We start from the raw sequence: 18,331 nt of genomic DNA, 5'->3' as shown, positions 1-18,331 counted from the left end.
TAATATCTGCAGTAAAGACAGTTTAAATATCACTACATTAGCATCACACCTGATACCCCAAACCCCAACTAAATTAAAGATTGTGCATGTTAAATTTACTGTTTACTTTAAAACAATAAGAAATTCATAGTTTATTTTCCAGCATCATTATATTTGATGTGTATTAGGCCTCCAAATTGTGACAAGCCTTTAAATTTGTTTTAATTTCATGAGTTAAATGCATTTAAACCAACCAACTTTTTACCCACTAGAAAAACCAAAATGCCTCAGAGTGCAGCATAATGGCTGATTATCAATTTCCAGTTTAAGACAAATTCAGCACAACCTGAATGCAAGCTAGAGCCTGCCCAGGAGCATTTTCATCATGAGAACATCAGTAAGTACACAAATGTCATGCTGAGCTTGACAGCTTACTACTCAACTTCACTAACTTCACATGCAGCAACTGCAAAATGAAGCCTGTGTGGCCATTTCCACAAAAGAGAGAGATGGTCCCAAAAAGAGGAAGAGTGCCCCCACCCCACCCCCCTCATGTAAATCATTGCTTGCGGCTTGACTAATATCAGGTACATCGATGTTGCCTGAGGGCCCTGCTGTTTGGGCTGAAGCCCCACCCACTAGTGAGACAACACCTCAGAGAGAGGAACTCACCACACAACTAACATCACACATATTCACCATCACACACATTCACTAACGCACTCTGAGCTCTTAGCACACACTGAAGTGGGCGTCCGGACCAGATACTGACGCTGAACTGGGGAGCAGTTCTCTGCAGGCCGGGCACTCAGGGAAGACACTGTTGCTTCAACTAGAGCAGGTAATGTTTTTTCTATTTTTCTCCTTTATTAATTAACAAGGAAGCAGCATTAGGTTATAATTACTTATTTACAGCACTGAAAGCCTGTCTGTGTTATTGGATAAGACTGTTAGTGATTTCCAGTGGTGCTGATCGCTAGTTTGTAGGTTGTATTTATGGGCAGGTAAAAGCTATGTGTGCACCTGTTACCTGTGGAGCTCAATTAGCCTCTGCTCAGATCATAGTGACGGATGCACAGGTAAATACCTGGCCTTTGCAGAAAGCCTTCTAAACAAATCTAAAATACTTCTTTCGATAACGTAGACTTCTTTCAACAATTTTACAGCATATTTAAAGTGGTCTGTAAATTTAAAAAAAAAAAAACACATGAGCATATAGGATCTAAATGTACTATTAAAAAAAAAAAGCAAAGAGAAAAGGTTGTGACTGAATTATATTCACAGTGGTAAAAAAGGATTTTCGAATGAATGTCCGTTCTTAAGAAGGGAGTGGCTTCGTGTGCTGCTACAGTTGGACAGAAACTTGAGTGACAACTTCTTGCGACAGCACATGACAAGCAGGTTCCTCCATGCACGCCCTGCAACGCTGAACTCACAGCTTTAGGTGATGTTTCACCGGTGAAAGGTGACGCTGAAGTTTCAGATGCAACCTACAGCCCAGTTTCACCACTACTAAGGAAAAATGATCAATTTCTTCCGATACTCGTGTATCTCCAGAGCCGGTGAGCTCATCAAAAGATGAATTCATCCTGCAGGTGTAGTCATGGGAAGCAGGTGGCTGGTGGTTCCCACGCCGACAGCACTGAGTTTAGTAAGGCTGAGAGAGAAAGCAAGTCTCTGCATGCCCTCCAGGTCTGTGCTAGTGAGTGTGTAGTCTGCCTTCCGGGTGCCTTAGCAGTTCTCGAACTTTAAAAAACAGATGAGTCAAGCGATATCAAAACGTACAACAGGTGAACAGGCAGACAAAGTGGAAGCGTTTGTAGGCTGCTGTCAATCAAGCAAAACCAAATGAAGACACGACTACACCTATGCAAACATGCGGGTGCATTTTTGCATACAGTAGACAGGTTTTCATATTTAACTATTTCTCTGTTTGGTGTCCAGGCTGCTGTGAAGTAGCAGTGGCAGAAATACATTAGCCTGAGGGTGCAGTGTTTTGTGGAGCTAGAGATTTTTCAGGCCAAGTGGCGAACAAACACTCTGACAGAAATTACAAACATTCTCCACCTGAACCAGTCCAACGACTCCTTTAGCTTCACCCCATTGAGAATCAGGTACAAAGCCTGTCAAGAATCAGAGATTGTCTTATGTGTTATAGCATCATAGTCCTTGAGAGGTACTAATTGCTCAACTGCAAATGTGCCACATTCTTCTTTCAGAAAACCTGCATTCGGAACAAGATGGAAATTGCTCAGGAACGCAAGCCAAAAAGGCCCCACTACATTCCCCGACCGCCAGGCAAGCCATTCAAGTACCAGTGTTTCCAGTGTCCCTTCACCTGCAACGAAAAGTCTCATCTCTTTAACCACATGAAATACAACCTGTGTAAAAACTCAATCTCCCTGATGGCACAGAAAAACGGGCAAACAGCCCGGCAGATCAAGGCTGTGGCGAGGGTGGCCCCTGCCAAATCGAAGGATTGTACAAACTTTCCTACGGCAGTTCAGAACAACAGTCCTGAGAAACAGAGTGATGAAGAGAGCAAAGCAGAGAGCGGCGAAGACAAAGAAGAAGTAGATGTTGGGTGTGACAGCGAAGTCATCAAGGACAGTCAGAGTGTGACAAAACCAAATGCGGAGACGGAGACAGAAAACAGGGAGAGCACTGAGAATAAAGATCTGCCGCGCCCATCTGCCTTCTCCCCTGTCACACCCAAAAATGAAGGAGCAGAAGCCTTCAAGTCATCTGTGCAGCAGACAGAGGATTCGCGAGCTCCTCATCCTACTTTCAACCACCCAGGCTTCCCATGGGGCCCAATGTCATCGTCCATACCCTTAAAACTGTTCCCCCCTCTCGTGGTTCCTGAATACCCACCTTACCTCTTGCCTGACCGACCCCTGTATCCACCATATTACCTCCCAGGAAGTCCCCATGTGAATGAGCCAAACTCTCCCCCTTTCCAGCAAGACTTTCTGGACCCCCAGAGGCCTATGGTACAACAGCCCATTGCCCCATCTCACACTGCCCCATATCCCCCTTACCCATACAGATATTGCCATACTATTCCCCCTGGGCCCCCGCTGCACTACAACCTGTACAGACCCCATGAGCTTTCCATGCCCATTACAGGACCCAGATATCTTCCTTTGGATTTGTACGGCCCAACCCTGGGCTCCAAGGATTATGACTTGTACATGCATTCACGTTCCATTCACAACCGCCCGCCCACGTCTGCACAAGAGGAGAGCCACCACGAGCAGAGTGGAGACAAAGCAACACGGCTGAGCCCTAAAGCGGGCTGTTCGGCTATGGGGTCCCCTGACAGACCCAGTCAAGCACACATCGTCCAGAGAGACACACAGGCCCCCGAGTGCACCAACATGGGTGAGCCGCACAGCGCTACCCAACTCGGACACACAGCTACAGCCGGGCAACCCACCAAAAATGACTTAAGACAAGAGGAGTCTGCAGAAACCTTGCTGCAGTTAAGAGCTCAGCATGTGGATGGAGGGTAAGCATTTTGTATTTTTTTTCTTTTTTTTTTAATTAAGCAAGACTGTTTTGTATTTGCAATTTTAGCATGGTTGTGAATCTAACTTTTTGTTTTGGTCTGTCTCTTTCAGACTGGCTGAGAATGGACAATACTCTTCCATGTCTGTATCCGAGTCATGTCCCGAAACTGCATCAGAACAAGATGACATGGAAGACACAGACAACCTGGCCCCCCTCAACCTCTCAACAAGAAACCAGGACAAGGGAAAAATTCATTCTGATCACAGTCCAGGGTGCTCAGACACAGTGAATGTAACGGAGAATGAGCTGCCTCTGAACCTCAGCCTTCGAGCTTCTCACGGCAGCCCTGTGCACAGCTGTGCCCTGAGCGCTTCGGAGGATCTCCAGCAGAGATCTGCAGAAGAGCTGGACGAAGAGCCCTGTGACCAGAGGCAGACTGCAGCTCTGGCACTCTGTCAGCTAGCCATTGCGAGCTCTGCAGTTTCTTCACGTGACTTCAGTGCTGTAGACAGCTCCTTAAAAGCTTCCAGGGTTGCTGCAAGTCCCTGCTCTCCAAAGAATATAAAGCAAAGCACCAGAGCTAAGGCAACGGGCATGAAAAGAACAAACAGTAGTCAGGTTGAAAGCAAATGCCATAAACCAAACAAGAGAGTGAAAGCAGCAGGGCGGGCTGTAAGGAGAAGGCCTCGCTGCTGCTAACAACTAAAGTTTCACTGTCAAGGACTGAATATCTCAAAATCTTCACCACTGCAACTATCAATGTTAAAAAAGTTTTGATTGTTTTGATTAAGCACTGAAAGATTTGATTATGTGTTTTTGAAAATGTGGTAAATGCAAATATCGCTTGTCACAGTTCTGTGCATATATGTCTAGTTCTCAAACTTGATTGGAAAAGATGAAAAGCAAATTTAATAAGTGTTTTTAATATTTAAACTCAGATATGTCTGTAATATAAAAAGTTCCTCATGTAAGATGTACTGTACTGTATGGAAGATGTACTGTAAATATAAATATAGAAAGATGTTGAATAAAGAAATAACAAAATAACTTTCTCACAATAGTCCATGTGTTGCATAATGACTATTAAATCCACATGTCTATTCACATACCATCTGTCAATCTGGAAGGCAGCAGCAGTCCTCTCCTACCCAGCTCTGCCAGAGCAAGGCAGCCTCCGTGCCAAGCATTGTCCGTTTCCTGGAAGCTTGACAGAAAACACAACAGGTCAAAACATAGAACATGTTTGTGGAATAGGGGCCAAAATGAAAGATTTTTCCCTGTATGACTGGTATCTTCAGAAATGATAAATGGCATTGTGTTACTGATGGGGAGAGCCAGTATGCCCCGAGCATGAACCTACCTGAAGCAGTCCAGCACTGATCCAACCACCTCATCTGCCAGCTCCTTGGGAAGCCTCCCAGTTACCCTCCCTATGCTGAAGGGTTCAACAACATAGGTTATTGTAACACATTCAGAGGAACTGCTTTTGATATAAAGAATACCAAAGACAAGTAGCAACAAGGACAATATTGTTGTCAACAGTTCAGGTATGCTAAATGTCACATCAGCCGTGCATTACCCCTTTGCTGCAGACCAGCGCACAATTGTTTCCTTATCTTTTAGTCCCACCAGCAGATTCTCTGTAAAGTAACACGCAAATTCGATTTTTTTTTTCGGAGACATTAGTATTATAATAACAAATGCTTTAAAACGAGTGGAGTGCAGAAACTAACCAATAACAGTCTCTACTTCTTCAGGAATGTCATAGTCCTCCTGTTCTTGTGTCTCCACTTCAGGAGTGACAGCAGCGCTGGCTGCAGCAGACTGGGACATGGACAGGTTGGCTGCCAGGGAGCGGCTGCCTCTCTGGTACCTGAAAGACAAACATTTTTTAAACCACTTAGTTCTGTACTCCTGTCCAATCCTGTCGTGTCTCACTGAGGACAACACAATTTAAAGTGACATATATGACAATATTAACAATGAAAAACCAGCTGGAAAGAGCCTGATACCACATATTCTTCAACTGAACACGAGTTACTTTTTGGAGTATTAACCATATGATTTACATGGAAGGGAGCAGTCTGTTTAGATGTAATAAAGTTAAGTTTTATGCAAACAAACAATAAATGTGTTATTGCATTTGGGCTTACTGCATTTTTGGTGGGATACATAATATATATAAACAATAATAAATCATTTGGTGGTAATATTTTTCACCTCCAAGCAGCCAAGCGTGGCTTCAGGAAGGTGAGGCCGAGCCTCTGGATTAGTTTGACACCGAGCTTCCTCAACATGGCCTCGCTGCTCTCTGAGAGATTCTTCTTCTCCAGACACTGCAGAACTGTAGGAGCTGGTAAAGCACACATGAAGACATAATGATTACAATTTTTACATCCACACTGCAAAGAAAGTGTCATGTTTAGCCACAGATGTGCATTGGATAGCATGCCATAGAAACTCATAGATTATAATCCGATATGAGGATGTTCTGTCATTATGCACAAATAGAGAAATTCCTCCCCTGTGGCAAAGTACATTTAGATAAAGAAGACATATTTATGTTGCCATGGACAAATGCAACTGAACACAGGCTACAAATGTGATAATCACACACTCTAATAATGCCAGCTGGGGAACGTACTGTTTTTGTTTTGACCTCAGCATGGACATTACTAGACTAAAGATGAATATACCAGAGAAAAGGGAACCTACCATACTGTAGGAGGTCATCTCTTTTTCCATGTTTGAAAAGCTTCGCCTATAAGACATTAATAAAATTATCAAATGGATTGAAGGTACTGCAGAGGACAGGTGACAGTAGTAGCATCTAGGAATGAAACAAGGCCAAGGAAATACAAACATTACTTTTAGAAACCCTATTCAAAGTAACTAATTACTTGCCAGGTTTTTTTCTTCTTTACATCATGCGATCGTCATTTTAAACAAAAAAACAATACGGGGTCTGAAGCCTCGGTGACTGAACAGACAGTGCCAGTTTTGAACGCCCTAAGCAACGCCTAGGCTTAAGGTTCATTTCACAGACACCAAGTACAACATGATGCTCTCTAAACATGTTATGCTGGTTTATGTGCCAGTGATATGAATGTAATGTACTTGCTCAGGGGCCTGCAGTAGATTACCTTAGACTACATAAATGACTTGAAAAAAAAAACCTCCATTATTTATAAATGATTGCAGTGAGGTGGAATGTAAGCGTCACTGGGTTGGAAAAGTGGATTTCATCGAAACCAAGCCCCCTCAGCACCGTTCTCATTTGATGAAAAACCGTTTACCTTTAAGCAGTGGATTAAACTGACATAAGTCACTTGAAGCAACAGATCCCACACACGCAGCAGGTGCATTACACACCTGCTAAAACCACACTGAGTATTGTGTGAAACATACCAGTCATGTCAGCTCTTGTAAATTATCCTCTGCAGGTTTTGCTCACAAAGTGCTCACAAATTAGACTGTCGTCAAACCCACAGGCAGACAGGCGTGCACACAAAGCCGCAGGCTCGAGTGTGTTTATTTACCAGAGACTGCAGAACACCGTCCAGCACCTTAATGTCTCTTATTGAGTGGTCATTGGTCTGGGATACGGTGGTGAGAGTCCAGTCCAGAAAGTCTCCGAGGCGCTTCTGTTTCACATCAGGGCGTGTCATAAACCTGTACAGTCATGTTCCATAAGACAAGAAAGCAATAAAAGGCTTTATATGGATTAACACCAGCAAAGACACTCAAAGAGCAGTGTTGCCCCCTATTGGCAAGAATACTAATAACATACACATGAATAACTAATATTTGTGTTTATTTACAGCAAGTATCCATGTTAAATAGCTGTTTCGATTACACTCAGTGTTTTGTGATTTTTATAATTAAATATGTAGTCGTTAAAGACATACATTTGGTCTTTGGATGAGCAACAAGATCTGTTATTGGACCAAACACACTGTTGATTTGTTTAGCTATTATAGGTTTCATGGTAATTAAACACAATCAGTACAGCAAAATGTGAAGGTGAAAAATTACAAACATTATAATCCTGTTTTCAGTTTCACTTTGAAATGGTAAATAATGTAAATCTTTCAGACGATGAATATTTGAAAAAGGTAAGAGTTTACACCAGTTTATTTAATGTCACGTTTTAGTTATTTATTTGTTCTCTTAAAATCAGCTCCAGGACTGAGGACTACTTGTGACACATATCATGGTCATAAGTTCACTGTGAGCTCTCCACTCTAGTAATTTACTATTGTATTCACTGATGTAGAAAACAACGGCACTGCAACTAATTTATGAAAAAGCTGGTAATTTTCAAAATCAGGTTTTTTAATACCTTTCTCAGACCTACGGACAATGAATACCATTTCCACTGTAGAATGACCAGGGACAATATTACTAATCTGACATGCATTTGCACAAAAAACAAACTTCATATATAAAATTAGCATTATATAATAAATATTTAACACTATGAATTTCGTCTACCCTTGTGTAGTATTCGAAACAAAACCATAGATAATCAATTCTGGTAGCTTTTAATTAGTTTTCCTCAAACATTTCTTGACATGCAACATGCAATACAATATTATTACATGCTGAGTCCAAGTACACAGTATTGATATTTCTGTCAAAACCCCCACCACTGGATTTTCCCCTGAGCACTAAAACATTCATGTACAGCCCTGCACACAGCTTCCTACATTTTATACACGTGCACCTACTCAGGTAACCCCCCTCTTTCTCTGAAAACCAGTTCTCATCTCTTTTTCTTTTATCCATCCTGAAAAAAAACAAGACTTATTTAGCCATTAGTACTGGCTTCAGCACTTCCGAACATATTAGTAGTAACCTGTTGTCCATATTAGCAGACTTGAATGGAAGAAGCTTTTATCAAATATGTGAGAAGCACCTTGAAAAGCCGCCAGCAGAGTAACAATATAAACTGTTGTCATTAATTTGCTTCCTGAATGCTGCTACACCTGCCTTGTGAAAGCAGGTGGCGGCCTGTGGACAACTGGACCAACTAGGCCAGCCCTTATATTACAAAAAGGTGAAAAAATAAACTCAGCCAAAACTGAAAAATTGCTCTTATATTTGAATATGCAACATTTTACAATGTGAACAGATTCTCAATATTGTATGGCTTTAAATTTTAGTACAAATTTGTACAGCCTTTTATAGTTTCTAGAGTGTCTTTAGAGTGTTTACAGAGAACTATCTTGATATTTTCCTCATTTCCAGCATTTCCATGCCCATCTATGTCCATCATCACATCCCTTGAAAGAAACCGAGGTTTTGATAGTAGTGACCGGATCAAAAGACTGAATTTGAGTTCATATTATTCTATCAACATCTTGCATCTCACTGCTGTGGGCTGGAGTGTAGGAAATTTAGTGGTTTGTTCATTGCATTTTTATGGGCTGTAGTAAAATATTTAATATTTGTTATGCTCAAGTCCATCCATCCATCCATCCATCCATTATCTATACACCGCTTCTCCTCACTTGGGTGGCTGGAACCTATGCCAGCCGACTTAGGGCGAAGGCAGGGGACACCCTGGACAGGTCACCAGTCTACAGGGCCACACTTAGAGACAGACAACCAAGCACACTCACATTCACACCTACGGACAATTTAGAATTACCAATTAACCTCAGCATGTTCTTGGAATGTGTGGGACGAAGCCGGAGAACTCGGAGAAAACCCACGCTGCATGGGGAGAACATGCAAACTCTACAGAGAAAGATCCCGGGTGTCTTCACCGGGACGCGAACTAGAGACCTTCTTGCTGCGAGGCAACAGTACTAACCACTGAGTCACCTTGTAGCCCCTGCTCAAGTCCAGTTTCAATATTTTCCTGAAACTTAAATGTTTCAAACTGTGGAACTGATTCCCTGTTTGGTGTTTCTGCACTTACTTTGATACGAGTACAGACGCAGCATCTCTGGGACTGTCACTCACAACTAGATAAGACTGGAAGAAAATCACACTGTAAAAAACATGGCTCTGGGATATTATCACATCCTTACAAGTTTAAGTAGCTACAAACCAAACTACAAATATTACAAGACTGATCAAAACTTTGTTCTGATATTATGCTACCAGATTCTCTTAAAGGTTTCTCTTTGGTCACCTCAGATTGAATACACACTGATGATTTGTCTTTTTCTTTTTTTTTAGTTTTAAAACAGAGGTCACCGTGTTATAGATTGATACAGGTTACTCTGCGTTGTAACTGTCACGGAATTACAGCAGCAAAACTTTCAGGCAGTTTATTTATTTTTGAAGATGCACAAACAAGAGTCATGCCATTCAAAATCTACACCAGTCGCTCCAAGAAAAAAAAAACACACACCAGAACTATTTTATACATGCTTCACTTACCTTTGCAATAGCTAGAATCTGGTCCATGATGGGCTCTCTAGGCTTACTGCTCTCTGCCTCCAGATGTCCATCCAGACGATAAAGGTCAAAGGGTATGAGGCAAGTCATGGACAGCCACAACAGCAGCATGTAGCGAGTTTCCCAAGTCTTAAAAGAGTAGACAGCAAAACACACTACTGCTGAATGCTTGATCGATAAAACAAACACAAAAATTGTAGGAGGTAAATGCACATATTGCTCCAGAAGCTATTATTTTTTCCTCCTCACCTCAGAGTCTTTGGGATCCTGTCTAGACAGCAGATCTAGAACCGGCTGGACGTCAGCCACCTCATGAGGAAAAAGCTGCATGAAGATTTTATAGCCTCTGACCTAGCCAGAAACAAATAAATAAATACAAACAATCTGAGGACTCTATGGCCAAGCAGGATTACAAAATAAGCTGGATAAGTGACGCGTGCAAAGAAATGTCATGAGAGTATTGTTTCAGACTGACCTTACAGATGATGTAGAGAAACTTGAAACCCAAATGAACCAGTGAAGGTGCAGACTCTTCACTCCTTACTATGTCCAATATCATGTTCAAAATCCATTCTAGTAGCAATTTAGAGGGGAAAAAAAACAACATGTGCGTTTTCATAACATACAGAAGCCAAGATTTTCTGCAGCACGAGCACAAACTGCATGTTTAGTTTCCATAGCTCACCTAGATGAGGGTCCAGCAGGTGAGGCTGCTCTTGGTATCTGTTCATGAGCACTGCAGGAGGAAAACAACAGACTGTCAAGAACTGTGAGCAAGCCAGAGTCACCTATCCAGAGCTGGACACGGTGTATTTAGGGTTTCCTCTAAATCTGTCTCACCTAAGAACCTCTCTGTCGTGGACTCGCTCGTCCCCATGTCCCCGTGGACCTCGGGCAGGCTGGAGATCAGGGCTCTGGTCTCTGCGCCCTCACTGAAGCCGCCCAGGACACAAGTTTTGACAATAGCGTCCGTCTCTCCTCCTTCGCCACCGGAACAACCGTTGTCTGTCTCCGATAGAGCCATTCCGCTAAACTTTCACGCACAAAAAGTGTATTTGCTGCAGAGTTACACCTTCTTTTGTCCAAGTTGTGGAATAGTTAGCTAGCTAATATTAGCCTTTACGCCTAGAAAATGAACTGGTGAGGATGGAAACGAGCAGGGAAATTATCGGGTTTAAAAAAAACATACAGCTACAACACGTTGTTGGTCTAAAGAGTATTGACCTGAAGCATGATTTCGCCCAGAGTGAACCTTTTCCAACTTCACACAGTCTAGATACTGGTAATAATTCTGCTAAGATGCACTCTGTAGCCCGTGTGTGTTGATGTAGCCTAGCTGCTGAAAACCTGCGTCCCGCCCCAGTACGGCAAGCAAGACGGTTCAAAACCAGTCACAGGTCAAACGATAGGCGTGTTCCCATAAAACGCAAAATTATTTACCAGATTTATGTATTTAAACCTGAACACGGACGTTATTTTTTAGGAGGGCTGGTAATGTTTACTGCTCTCTGTTAGGACAACACACCACACTGTTCATACTGTGTGTGCTGTCCTCACTGCAGGTAACTGTGTGCTGCTAGACAGCCAGCGAACTATTTAAGAAACTCCACACACAAGGCTTGCTTTTCTTATGTTTATGGAGATTTCTCGTGACAATTAGTAACTGAAACAAAACAGAAAAATGCAATTACGATACGTGTGGCATGCTAACACAAACAGCTAACTAACACACATACATTACGAACTGCTCATGGAAACAGCTTTATACAAATGCTTTATACAGGCAACACTTACAAAGACGAAAATTTCCCCAGGCTCAAACGCTCCAGAACCGACACAGATGCACATCCGAGGTTCCCCAGACCTTGTCTCCGTCACACCGCCGGCCGTTTCTCCCAACAGGAAAAACGCCGAAAATCGTTTATAGTCAAGACGAGCGCTCACGCTGACGTAACCAAAACGACCCCCCCTGAAGACGTCTCACGCGGATAACTTTTTAACCGTAGCTTTATAACGGTTTTTCCTATGAAGTTAACTTATTTATTTATACATCATGAACTTATTTGTAACCTTTTCTCTAACTTATCATTCGTGAAAATATTAATATCTTTGACCCAAAGACATGACACTGTGTATACAGTGTATGTATCTCACAGCTTACATCCACTGTTTATACAGTTCATACTGTGTTTTATCCCTGGCTTTATATTTACATCGATCTATCTTATATTGTTATTTATCTGGAACACTTACATTAGCGATGGCTTATTGTATTTATATACTTGTCCATATCACTCCATACTGTTCATTCTATTAGGATGTATTATATTCTACATGCAGCACATACTACAAAATAAGATTCTTGTGACAGAAAATACAACAACATGAGAATAAATGCAGTGAGGCAGTAAAGAGACAGTAAAATTTTACTGCCTCTTTTGCCCTTCTGGTTAGCTGGTAAAGTGCACTTCATTATCTTTGCACTTTCACTCTGTGCCATGACAATAAAGTTCAATCTAATCTCATGTTTAATAGCACAGCCCAGATCATTGTATAGGTTCAAATAAAGTTCATACAGTTTTGTGATTGTAAACCTGTAAAAAATTAGAGGGCATACAATTTTGTTTATTCAAGACCTAGGAATTATAACTAACCAGATCATAGTCCATCCATTATCTATACACCGCATAATCCTCACTAGGGTCACGGGGGGGCTGGAGCCTATCCCAGCTGACTTAGGGTGAAGGCTGGGGACACCCTGGACAGGTCGCCAGTCTACACTTTGAGACAAACAACCAAGCACACTCACATTCACACCTACGGACAATTTAGAATCACCAATTAACCTCAACATGTTTTTGGACCTTGTGGGACGAAGCCGGAGATCCCAGAGAGAACCCACACTGCACAGAGAGAACATGTAAACGCCTCGCAGAAAGATCCCAGTTGTCCTCACTGGGACGCAAACCGGTGACCTTCTTGCTGCGAGGCAACGGTGCTACCCACCGAGCCACCTTGCAGCCCACGAGATCGTAGTAAAAAATAATCATGCACAAAGACAAAATCTTAAAAGAGCTAAAAAAATAAATAAATAAATAAAAAAAATATGGGTGCATAAAAAAAAGCAATGAAACATGTATGTTCTAATATAATTCAAAAAAAGTAAAAATATACATCTAAAACTAATTATTCATCTATAAGTAGCAATAAAAAATAAGGTAAGGTTTTGAGTATGTGTTATTACTCAGCTTTATGCTTGGTAGCAGTCAAACAATTGGGGGAAGAAGTTAGTGTTCATCCTAATGGCACATAGTAAAACATTCAGTAAGAGGTGACTGCTTTATGATGACATGGTTTGATCCAATTCACTTTATCGGTGTGAATATCAAGGAAACAAAATGGCCAAAGTAAATGGCAAAAAAAGAAGAAAAGCAGTTAATATGTGCTCTGTGTATGTGTCATTTGCATAATGGTGATTGATCAAATGATGAAAAATTCACAACAGTTTTAATATGAGATAAATAACAAATGCAGATAGTCTGAACAAACACTTTGGATCTTCTCAGGGTTTATTGTTGGTTAAGGAGTGGACAACAAGGATTTGCAAGAATTTATTGTTATACAGGATCATTGTTCCTGCAGGATAATAACAGTGAGGCTATCATAATGCATAATTGAAGGTATTGCATTCACTGTGAAAATAAGACATCCTTTGCACAGTAATATAACGTAGTCTGGTCAAATTCAGACAATTAAAAATCTTAATATGTTAAGAAAGGAATTGCAGCATACCAAAATATTCGATGTAAGACCAGCTTCTTCATATTTGTTCTTGTGACAAGCAATGCTCATGAAGCATTCCCAATCTTGAAAAAAAAAAAAAGAAGAAAGAAGGAAAGAAACAACCAATTTAAGACAGTAACTGAAAGATTTAGATTATGTTTACAAATCTGACAGTAGACTGATGTATGTGGAGCTGGCATTGCAGAACTGCATTTGCTATGCTGATTCTGTTTTTACTAGACAAATATTGCAGGCATTGAGATATGTTGGAATGTTTTGTCTCTACAACAATTAGCAATACTGTTTTGGTCAATTAATACATAATGCTAAGCTTTATTTTAAGACTGTAAAGCTTTCTAAAAGTAACTGGGAATGCAATTATTTCAGTAGGTCCTTCATAACCCTTATTGAAGAGCCTCTGTAGCTACCACCAAAGTGATTCCAGTGATTCAAGTAGTGGAAGAGTTGGTAAAGCTGGTTCCTCTTTGCAAATCCTGGTGCCTGAGGAATCTTTTCATGGTAAGCTGAATAAAAAGACCGACTGAAACTACCAAACATCCCGGCTATACCCAGCTCAAACTCTGAATGGCCGTAGAAGGAAGCAGGGTCAAAGATGACCGGGCCATCTGTAGACTCTGCAACATTGCCTGTCCACAGGTCTCCATGGAGGAGAGCAGGGACAATCTCCACATCTGAGAAAAACTGAGGGATCTTCAGCTGTAAATAACCAACATGTACATTACACTATTAGTTTACTGATACAGTCATAGAGACTTGTGAAAAGTAGATTTAACTTGTGATGGGGTTGAAGGAAGGGTGCACCTGTAGCTTGGCCCATAATTCTCTGGCTTCTCTGTCTCCATACGATTGTTCCACCAAGTTCAGGTGGTGCTGCAGCCTCTGCTGGGAGTAAAATGTCACCCAGTCATTCTGCCACTCATTTACCTGGGGAAGTAAGGAAAAATCAGAAAGCTACAGTGAAAATGCTTAGGATGATTCTGCATAACTTGAAGACTGCACATACAGTATACATCAGAAGTGACTACATTCCTGTATAGTATCACTTAAATGTAAAATTATTCAAAAATGTTTCACCTCTCAATAATTGCATTATTTCTAAGTTGACAAGTGGAGTGTTTCGCCTTATGAAATGATGAGCAACTATCCTACTGTTGAACTTCAAAGTAATGAAAGTAATGGAAGATGATACAATGTTGAATTATTTGAAAATTAACTGACATTACTCACTTATGTTGTATACTATATTTACTACATCTTAGAGACAGCGGTACACACCAGTTTTACCTAGTACATGGGTAAAGTGTTTTTTTGAGGACTTTTTTTTTGTACCTGTGGTATATATCCACAGCATGTAGCGACATCGAAGCCAAATTTTTCAACAACAGCAACCTCTGATTGCCCAGCTCCTTTTCCTGCATACAGTCAAATACAAAGAAAAATAAAATTAGGAGGTCAGTTTAAATATGAGATGAAACTGTTTTTAAGTGTGGTAATAGCAAGATTTTATTTTTTTTTTTTTTTTGGTGTAAATCAGTAAAAGTGAATTACCCACTGTTTGCTGCTCCTTATTTAATTTTTCCAGCTGTCTCTTGTTGTGAAGATGCATATCTGCCAGCTGATCTCCTAGCTGCTTTGAGTACCTACAAAATGAATTTAAAAATGAAGTATTTGATTAAAAAGAAAAGCAGGATGCACCTTTACTATAGCCTGCACTGATGCAGCCAAAAAAAGAGATCTTACTTATTAAGACCTTTCATGTCCAGGTGTTCCATCACAAACACACATCCTCCTCTGTCCAGCTCAATCACTTTCATGGGCTTGGGGACTTTTACTGTTTCCGACTTTACAATGGCTTCCAAACTGGCCATTTCCCCATCAAACATTAATTTGGCCTGAGTAAAACAAACAAACAAACAAACAAAAACATTCCGGATTAGTGAGAAGTGTAGTAACACATGGCTATGCACTTTTCCATGTGGCAAAATAAATAAGTGCATTGCTTTCTATTCAACAATGTCTGCACAAAGTCCACTGACAGCAGCATGCAGAGGCTGCAGCTGCTGGAACATTCTCTATTCATTTATGCTGATGAATTAGCACAAATAGAAGGCCTTAGGTGAACTAACCAAATGTTACCACAGTCAAATAAAATAATACAATTAAAAACACAAATAATGAACTCATAAACTAATAAATACCTCGCTTTTGTGATTGATCTTCACAAACACTCTCCCAAAGTCAGTATCATAACTCTGGCCCTCGCTGATGCATCCACCTCCAGAGTGGCCGGTCGATTTTAGCGTGGTTGTCCCCAATTCTTTCTTTAGCTTAGCTTCCATGTTTGCTTCTTAAACCCAGTGCTAATAGTTGCACTAATACCATAAACGCATTGCAAATGCAGTTCCTGAAGTTCAGGGGGCGTTTTCGAGTTTTTCCGTTGCTTACACCAACGAGGACTCTGGCTCAGGGATGAACTTGTTTTTCTTCCGTTGTACTAATATAGGTTGAAAGGTGACCAATCAGAAACAATCATCAGATGATTGATCTGTACTTCGTCCTATCGCCACGAGGGCTCACGGTCACGTGAGCGTCGCCATGGTGCCAAGTGAGGCCACAGCGGCTACAAGCTAGCACAGCGTCGCTATGCCTCTGTGGGAAAACCGAAATGAGCAACAAACATACGTGTTTACTTCTTGGAGCGACTGGTGTTGGAAAGACGTTGTTAGTCAAACGTCTGCAAAATATCCTTTGTGCCCATCTGAATGTTTTGAACTAGAAGTAGAAGAAAATAAATACTGCTTAATAGCTTAACAAGCTAGCTTATTTAGCACGAAGAACTCGTGCAGTAGTAGCTAATTATTCAACATAGCTAATGGTGTATGTGTTTTTCCTCGACTTGGATAGGAATTCGTCGTGTCATTTTGCACTGGTTTGCGTACAAATGCAGTTACAGAACTGTTAGCTGTCTGTAAACATGCATATTAGTGGTATAAAGCGTATTGTCATGATATTGTAGGCTATTACACTGTTTGAAAATGCATACAATAGTAAAACGCCCACATTTCAAACAATATATGTTTGAATTTAACACTAATACCAAGTTACATTTACAGCATTGACTCCTGTTGATATTTTTCCTAACAGATTTTATTTACTGCTCAATTTGCATGGTTTAGGTGAACTGGGGACACCTCCTTCAACTCTTCCTACTGTAAGTACTGATAAAATGCAATGTATTATGAAGTGTTTTGAAGTGACACCTTATTCCTATCTCCAATTTCTGTAAACCTCCACAGGTAGGAACCAATCTGACAGACTTGACCCTGAAAAGGAAGAAGGTGACAGTGAGAGAGCTGGGAGGATGCATGGGCCCCATATGGCCCAGTTACTTCAAAGACTGCTCTTCTGTCATTGTATGGTCTTTGTATACATATTGCATTTGTTTGCAGTATTTGACAGAGGTAGATTGGTAATTGACTGTTGGAATTATTTGACTGAATCTTTCTTTCTTTGTCTGTTTTTGCATAGTTCATGGTGGATTCTGCCAATATTGCTCAGGTATCCTCCTCGTGTATCCAGCTGCTTTCAGTACTCTCAGCGGAGCCTCTGCACAACGCCTCTGTGCTTATTCTCTTTAACAAGAGGTGACACTGCCAGCACACACATCCCTATGCATTGTGCATCATGAATTTGCATCTCGGGATAAGCACTTCATGACATTGCTTGTTATCTGATTTTTGTTTTTCAACCTTTTCCAGGGACATGCCTTGCATTATGAGCCTTATAGAAATCAAGTCACTGTTCAGGATGGATGACATTGTCGCATCGGCCACTCAGCCAATCACGACGCTGGAACTCAGTGCCCGCTCCGGGCAGGGACTCCAAGAGGTGTTGAGGTGGCTGGAGTCCACTGCAGTAAAGTGATACATATTCGCTCTGTACATGATGATGCTTATCTCACAAAACTCTGAAAAATGGTTTCATGCCTTTTGGCCCACAACATCAGTATTCTCAGTTTGAAAAGGGACACTCTTTTTAGAGGCTTTAATGGTGTGTTTAGTGTTGAAATGTATAAAACTGTGACAAGGCAAAAGACTAGAAAAAACTGTTGTCTTTGGTAACATGTAAAAATGATTATCATTTATAAAGGTGAATGGAGGAGGAGATGTATAAGTGATATTATTGCAGGATGAAATGATTGTGTTGCTGGCCTTTTAAAAACATCTGTTAAAAAAAAAACACCACTGTAGGCCTTACTTGAAGTAGAAAGGTATTTATACAGGTCACTTTTTCTAATTAATTCTAATGTGGGGGATTAACATCTTACTGTAGCGTGATCATAGGACTGGCATGGAGAAAAGCTCATGCTACTGTATGTGTGCTCTTCAACTTTTTTACAACTCCTAAAATGTAATGAACACATGTAAGAAGAGCTCCTCTCCTCAGATTGGTTACTGTAAGTGTTCACAGTGATTTATTACCAGCAGGGGGCGCAAATTGCACAACAAAGACTGAATCTGGCACTGGGTGTGGGCCTGTGTTGTGATTATCTCATATGTATCGTATTGATAGCAAAGGAAATGAGAAAATGCAAAACAATAAACCCATCAGAAGAATGAAACAG

General features: G+C 41.0%; 4 protein-coding genes across 6 annotated transcripts in view; 2 read left to right on the top strand and 2 right to left on the bottom strand.

The window, feature by feature from the left end:
- The window catches only part of tbcd (tubulin folding cofactor D), a 28,459-nt gene extending 16,696 nt beyond the window's left edge, over nucleotides 1-11,763 (bottom strand). For 2 of the 3 annotated variants that reach the window (XM_008280390.1, XM_008280391.1), the window contains exons 1-14: nucleotides 11,698-11,763; nucleotides 10,744-10,936; nucleotides 10,589-10,639; nucleotides 10,379-10,476; nucleotides 10,153-10,254; nucleotides 9,886-10,032; nucleotides 9,419-9,474; nucleotides 7,032-7,164; nucleotides 6,208-6,253; nucleotides 5,713-5,845; nucleotides 5,226-5,365; nucleotides 5,072-5,132; nucleotides 4,853-4,927; nucleotides 4,602-4,696 (exon numbers count right to left, since the gene is read on the bottom strand). In XM_008280390.1, the coding sequence (XP_008278612.1) occupies nucleotides 4,602-4,696; nucleotides 4,853-4,927; nucleotides 5,072-5,132; nucleotides 5,226-5,365; nucleotides 5,713-5,845; nucleotides 6,208-6,253; nucleotides 7,032-7,164; nucleotides 9,419-9,474; nucleotides 9,886-10,032; nucleotides 10,153-10,254; nucleotides 10,379-10,476; nucleotides 10,589-10,639; nucleotides 10,744-10,936; nucleotides 11,698-11,751 (1,384 nt within the window). In that variant the 5' untranslated portion in view covers nucleotides 11,752-11,763. Of the gene's footprint in view, nucleotides 1-4,601; nucleotides 4,697-4,852; nucleotides 4,928-5,071; nucleotides 5,133-5,225; nucleotides 5,366-5,712; nucleotides 5,846-6,207; nucleotides 6,254-7,031; nucleotides 7,165-9,418; nucleotides 9,475-9,885; nucleotides 10,033-10,152; nucleotides 10,255-10,378; nucleotides 10,477-10,588; nucleotides 10,640-10,743; nucleotides 11,247-11,697 lie in introns of those variants that run through there. The other variant, XM_008280392.1, reaches the window with a different exon arrangement.
- Nucleotides 110-4,544, top strand: znf750 (zinc finger protein 750). Its single transcript, XM_008280389.1, has 3 exons — nucleotides 110-820; nucleotides 2,199-3,490; nucleotides 3,603-4,544. The coding sequence occupies exons 2-3, from the start codon at nucleotides 2,220-2,222 to the stop codon at nucleotides 4,189-4,191; spliced, it is 1,860 nt and encodes a 619-aa protein (XP_008278611.1). The 5' UTR covers nucleotides 110-820; nucleotides 2,199-2,219; the 3' UTR covers nucleotides 4,192-4,544.
- Nucleotides 961-18,328, top strand: arl16 (ADP-ribosylation factor-like 16). Its single transcript, XM_008280394.1, has 6 exons — nucleotides 961-966; nucleotides 16,344-16,448; nucleotides 16,863-16,918; nucleotides 17,004-17,120; nucleotides 17,236-17,351; nucleotides 17,466-18,328. The coding sequence occupies exons 2-6, from the start codon at nucleotides 16,373-16,375 to the stop codon at nucleotides 17,629-17,631; spliced, it is 531 nt and encodes a 176-aa protein (XP_008278616.1). The 5' UTR covers nucleotides 961-966; nucleotides 16,344-16,372; the 3' UTR covers nucleotides 17,632-18,328.
- fn3krp (fructosamine 3 kinase related protein) lies at nucleotides 13,452-16,089 on the bottom strand. Its single transcript, XM_008280393.1, has 6 exons — nucleotides 15,906-16,089; nucleotides 15,448-15,599; nucleotides 15,256-15,347; nucleotides 15,037-15,119; nucleotides 14,509-14,631; nucleotides 13,452-14,403 (listed from the first exon to the last, which is right to left on the bottom strand). Exons 1-6 carry the CDS (start codon nucleotides 16,044-16,046, stop codon nucleotides 14,065-14,067), a joined length of 930 nt encoding a protein of 309 aa, XP_008278615.1. The 5' UTR covers nucleotides 16,047-16,089; the 3' UTR covers nucleotides 13,452-14,064.
- Nucleotides 18,329-18,331: the final 3 nt, after the last annotated feature.

Source organism: Stegastes partitus, unplaced genomic scaffold, assembly GCF_000690725.1.
Source record: "Stegastes partitus isolate 25-593 unplaced genomic scaffold, Stegastes_partitus-1.0.2 Scaffold191, whole genome shotgun sequence".
In the NCBI taxonomy this organism is placed as follows: Eukaryota; Metazoa; Chordata; class Actinopteri; family Pomacentridae; genus Stegastes; species Stegastes partitus.
This window is presented reverse-complemented; position numbering and strand designations above follow the sequence as displayed.

Excerpts from the sequence above, each read along its gene's own strand:
- znf750 (XM_008280389.1), top strand. The coding sequence starts at position 2,220 with ATGGAAATTGCTCAGGAACGCAAGCCAAAAAGGCCCCACTACATTCCC. Across the intron at positions 3,491-3,602 it reads GCTCAGCATGTGGATGGAGG|ACTGGCTGAGAATGGACAAT; the intron begins GTAAGCATTTTG and ends TGTCTCTTTCAG.
- fn3krp (XM_008280393.1), bottom strand. The coding sequence starts at position 16,046 with ATGGAAGCTAAGCTAAAGAAAGAATTGGGGACAACCACGCTAAAATCG. Across the intron at positions 15,120-15,255 it reads TAAGGAGCAGCAAACAGTGG|GAAAAGGAGCTGGGCAATCA; the intron begins GTAATTCACTTT and ends GACTGTATGCAG. Across the intron at positions 14,404-14,508 it reads AATTATGGGCCAAGCTACAG|CTGAAGATCCCTCAGTTTTT; the intron begins GTGCACCCTTCC and ends GGTTATTTACAG.
- arl16 (XM_008280394.1), top strand. The coding sequence starts at position 16,373 with ATGAGCAACAAACATACGTGTTTACTTCTTGGAGCGACTGGTGTTGGA. Across the intron at positions 16,449-16,862 it reads GTTAGTCAAACGTCTGCAAA|TGCTCAATTTGCATGGTTTA; the intron begins ATATCCTTTGTG and ends GATTTTATTTAC. Across the intron at positions 17,121-17,235 it reads AAGACTGCTCTTCTGTCATT|TTCATGGTGGATTCTGCCAA; the intron begins GTATGGTCTTTG and ends GTTTTTGCATAG.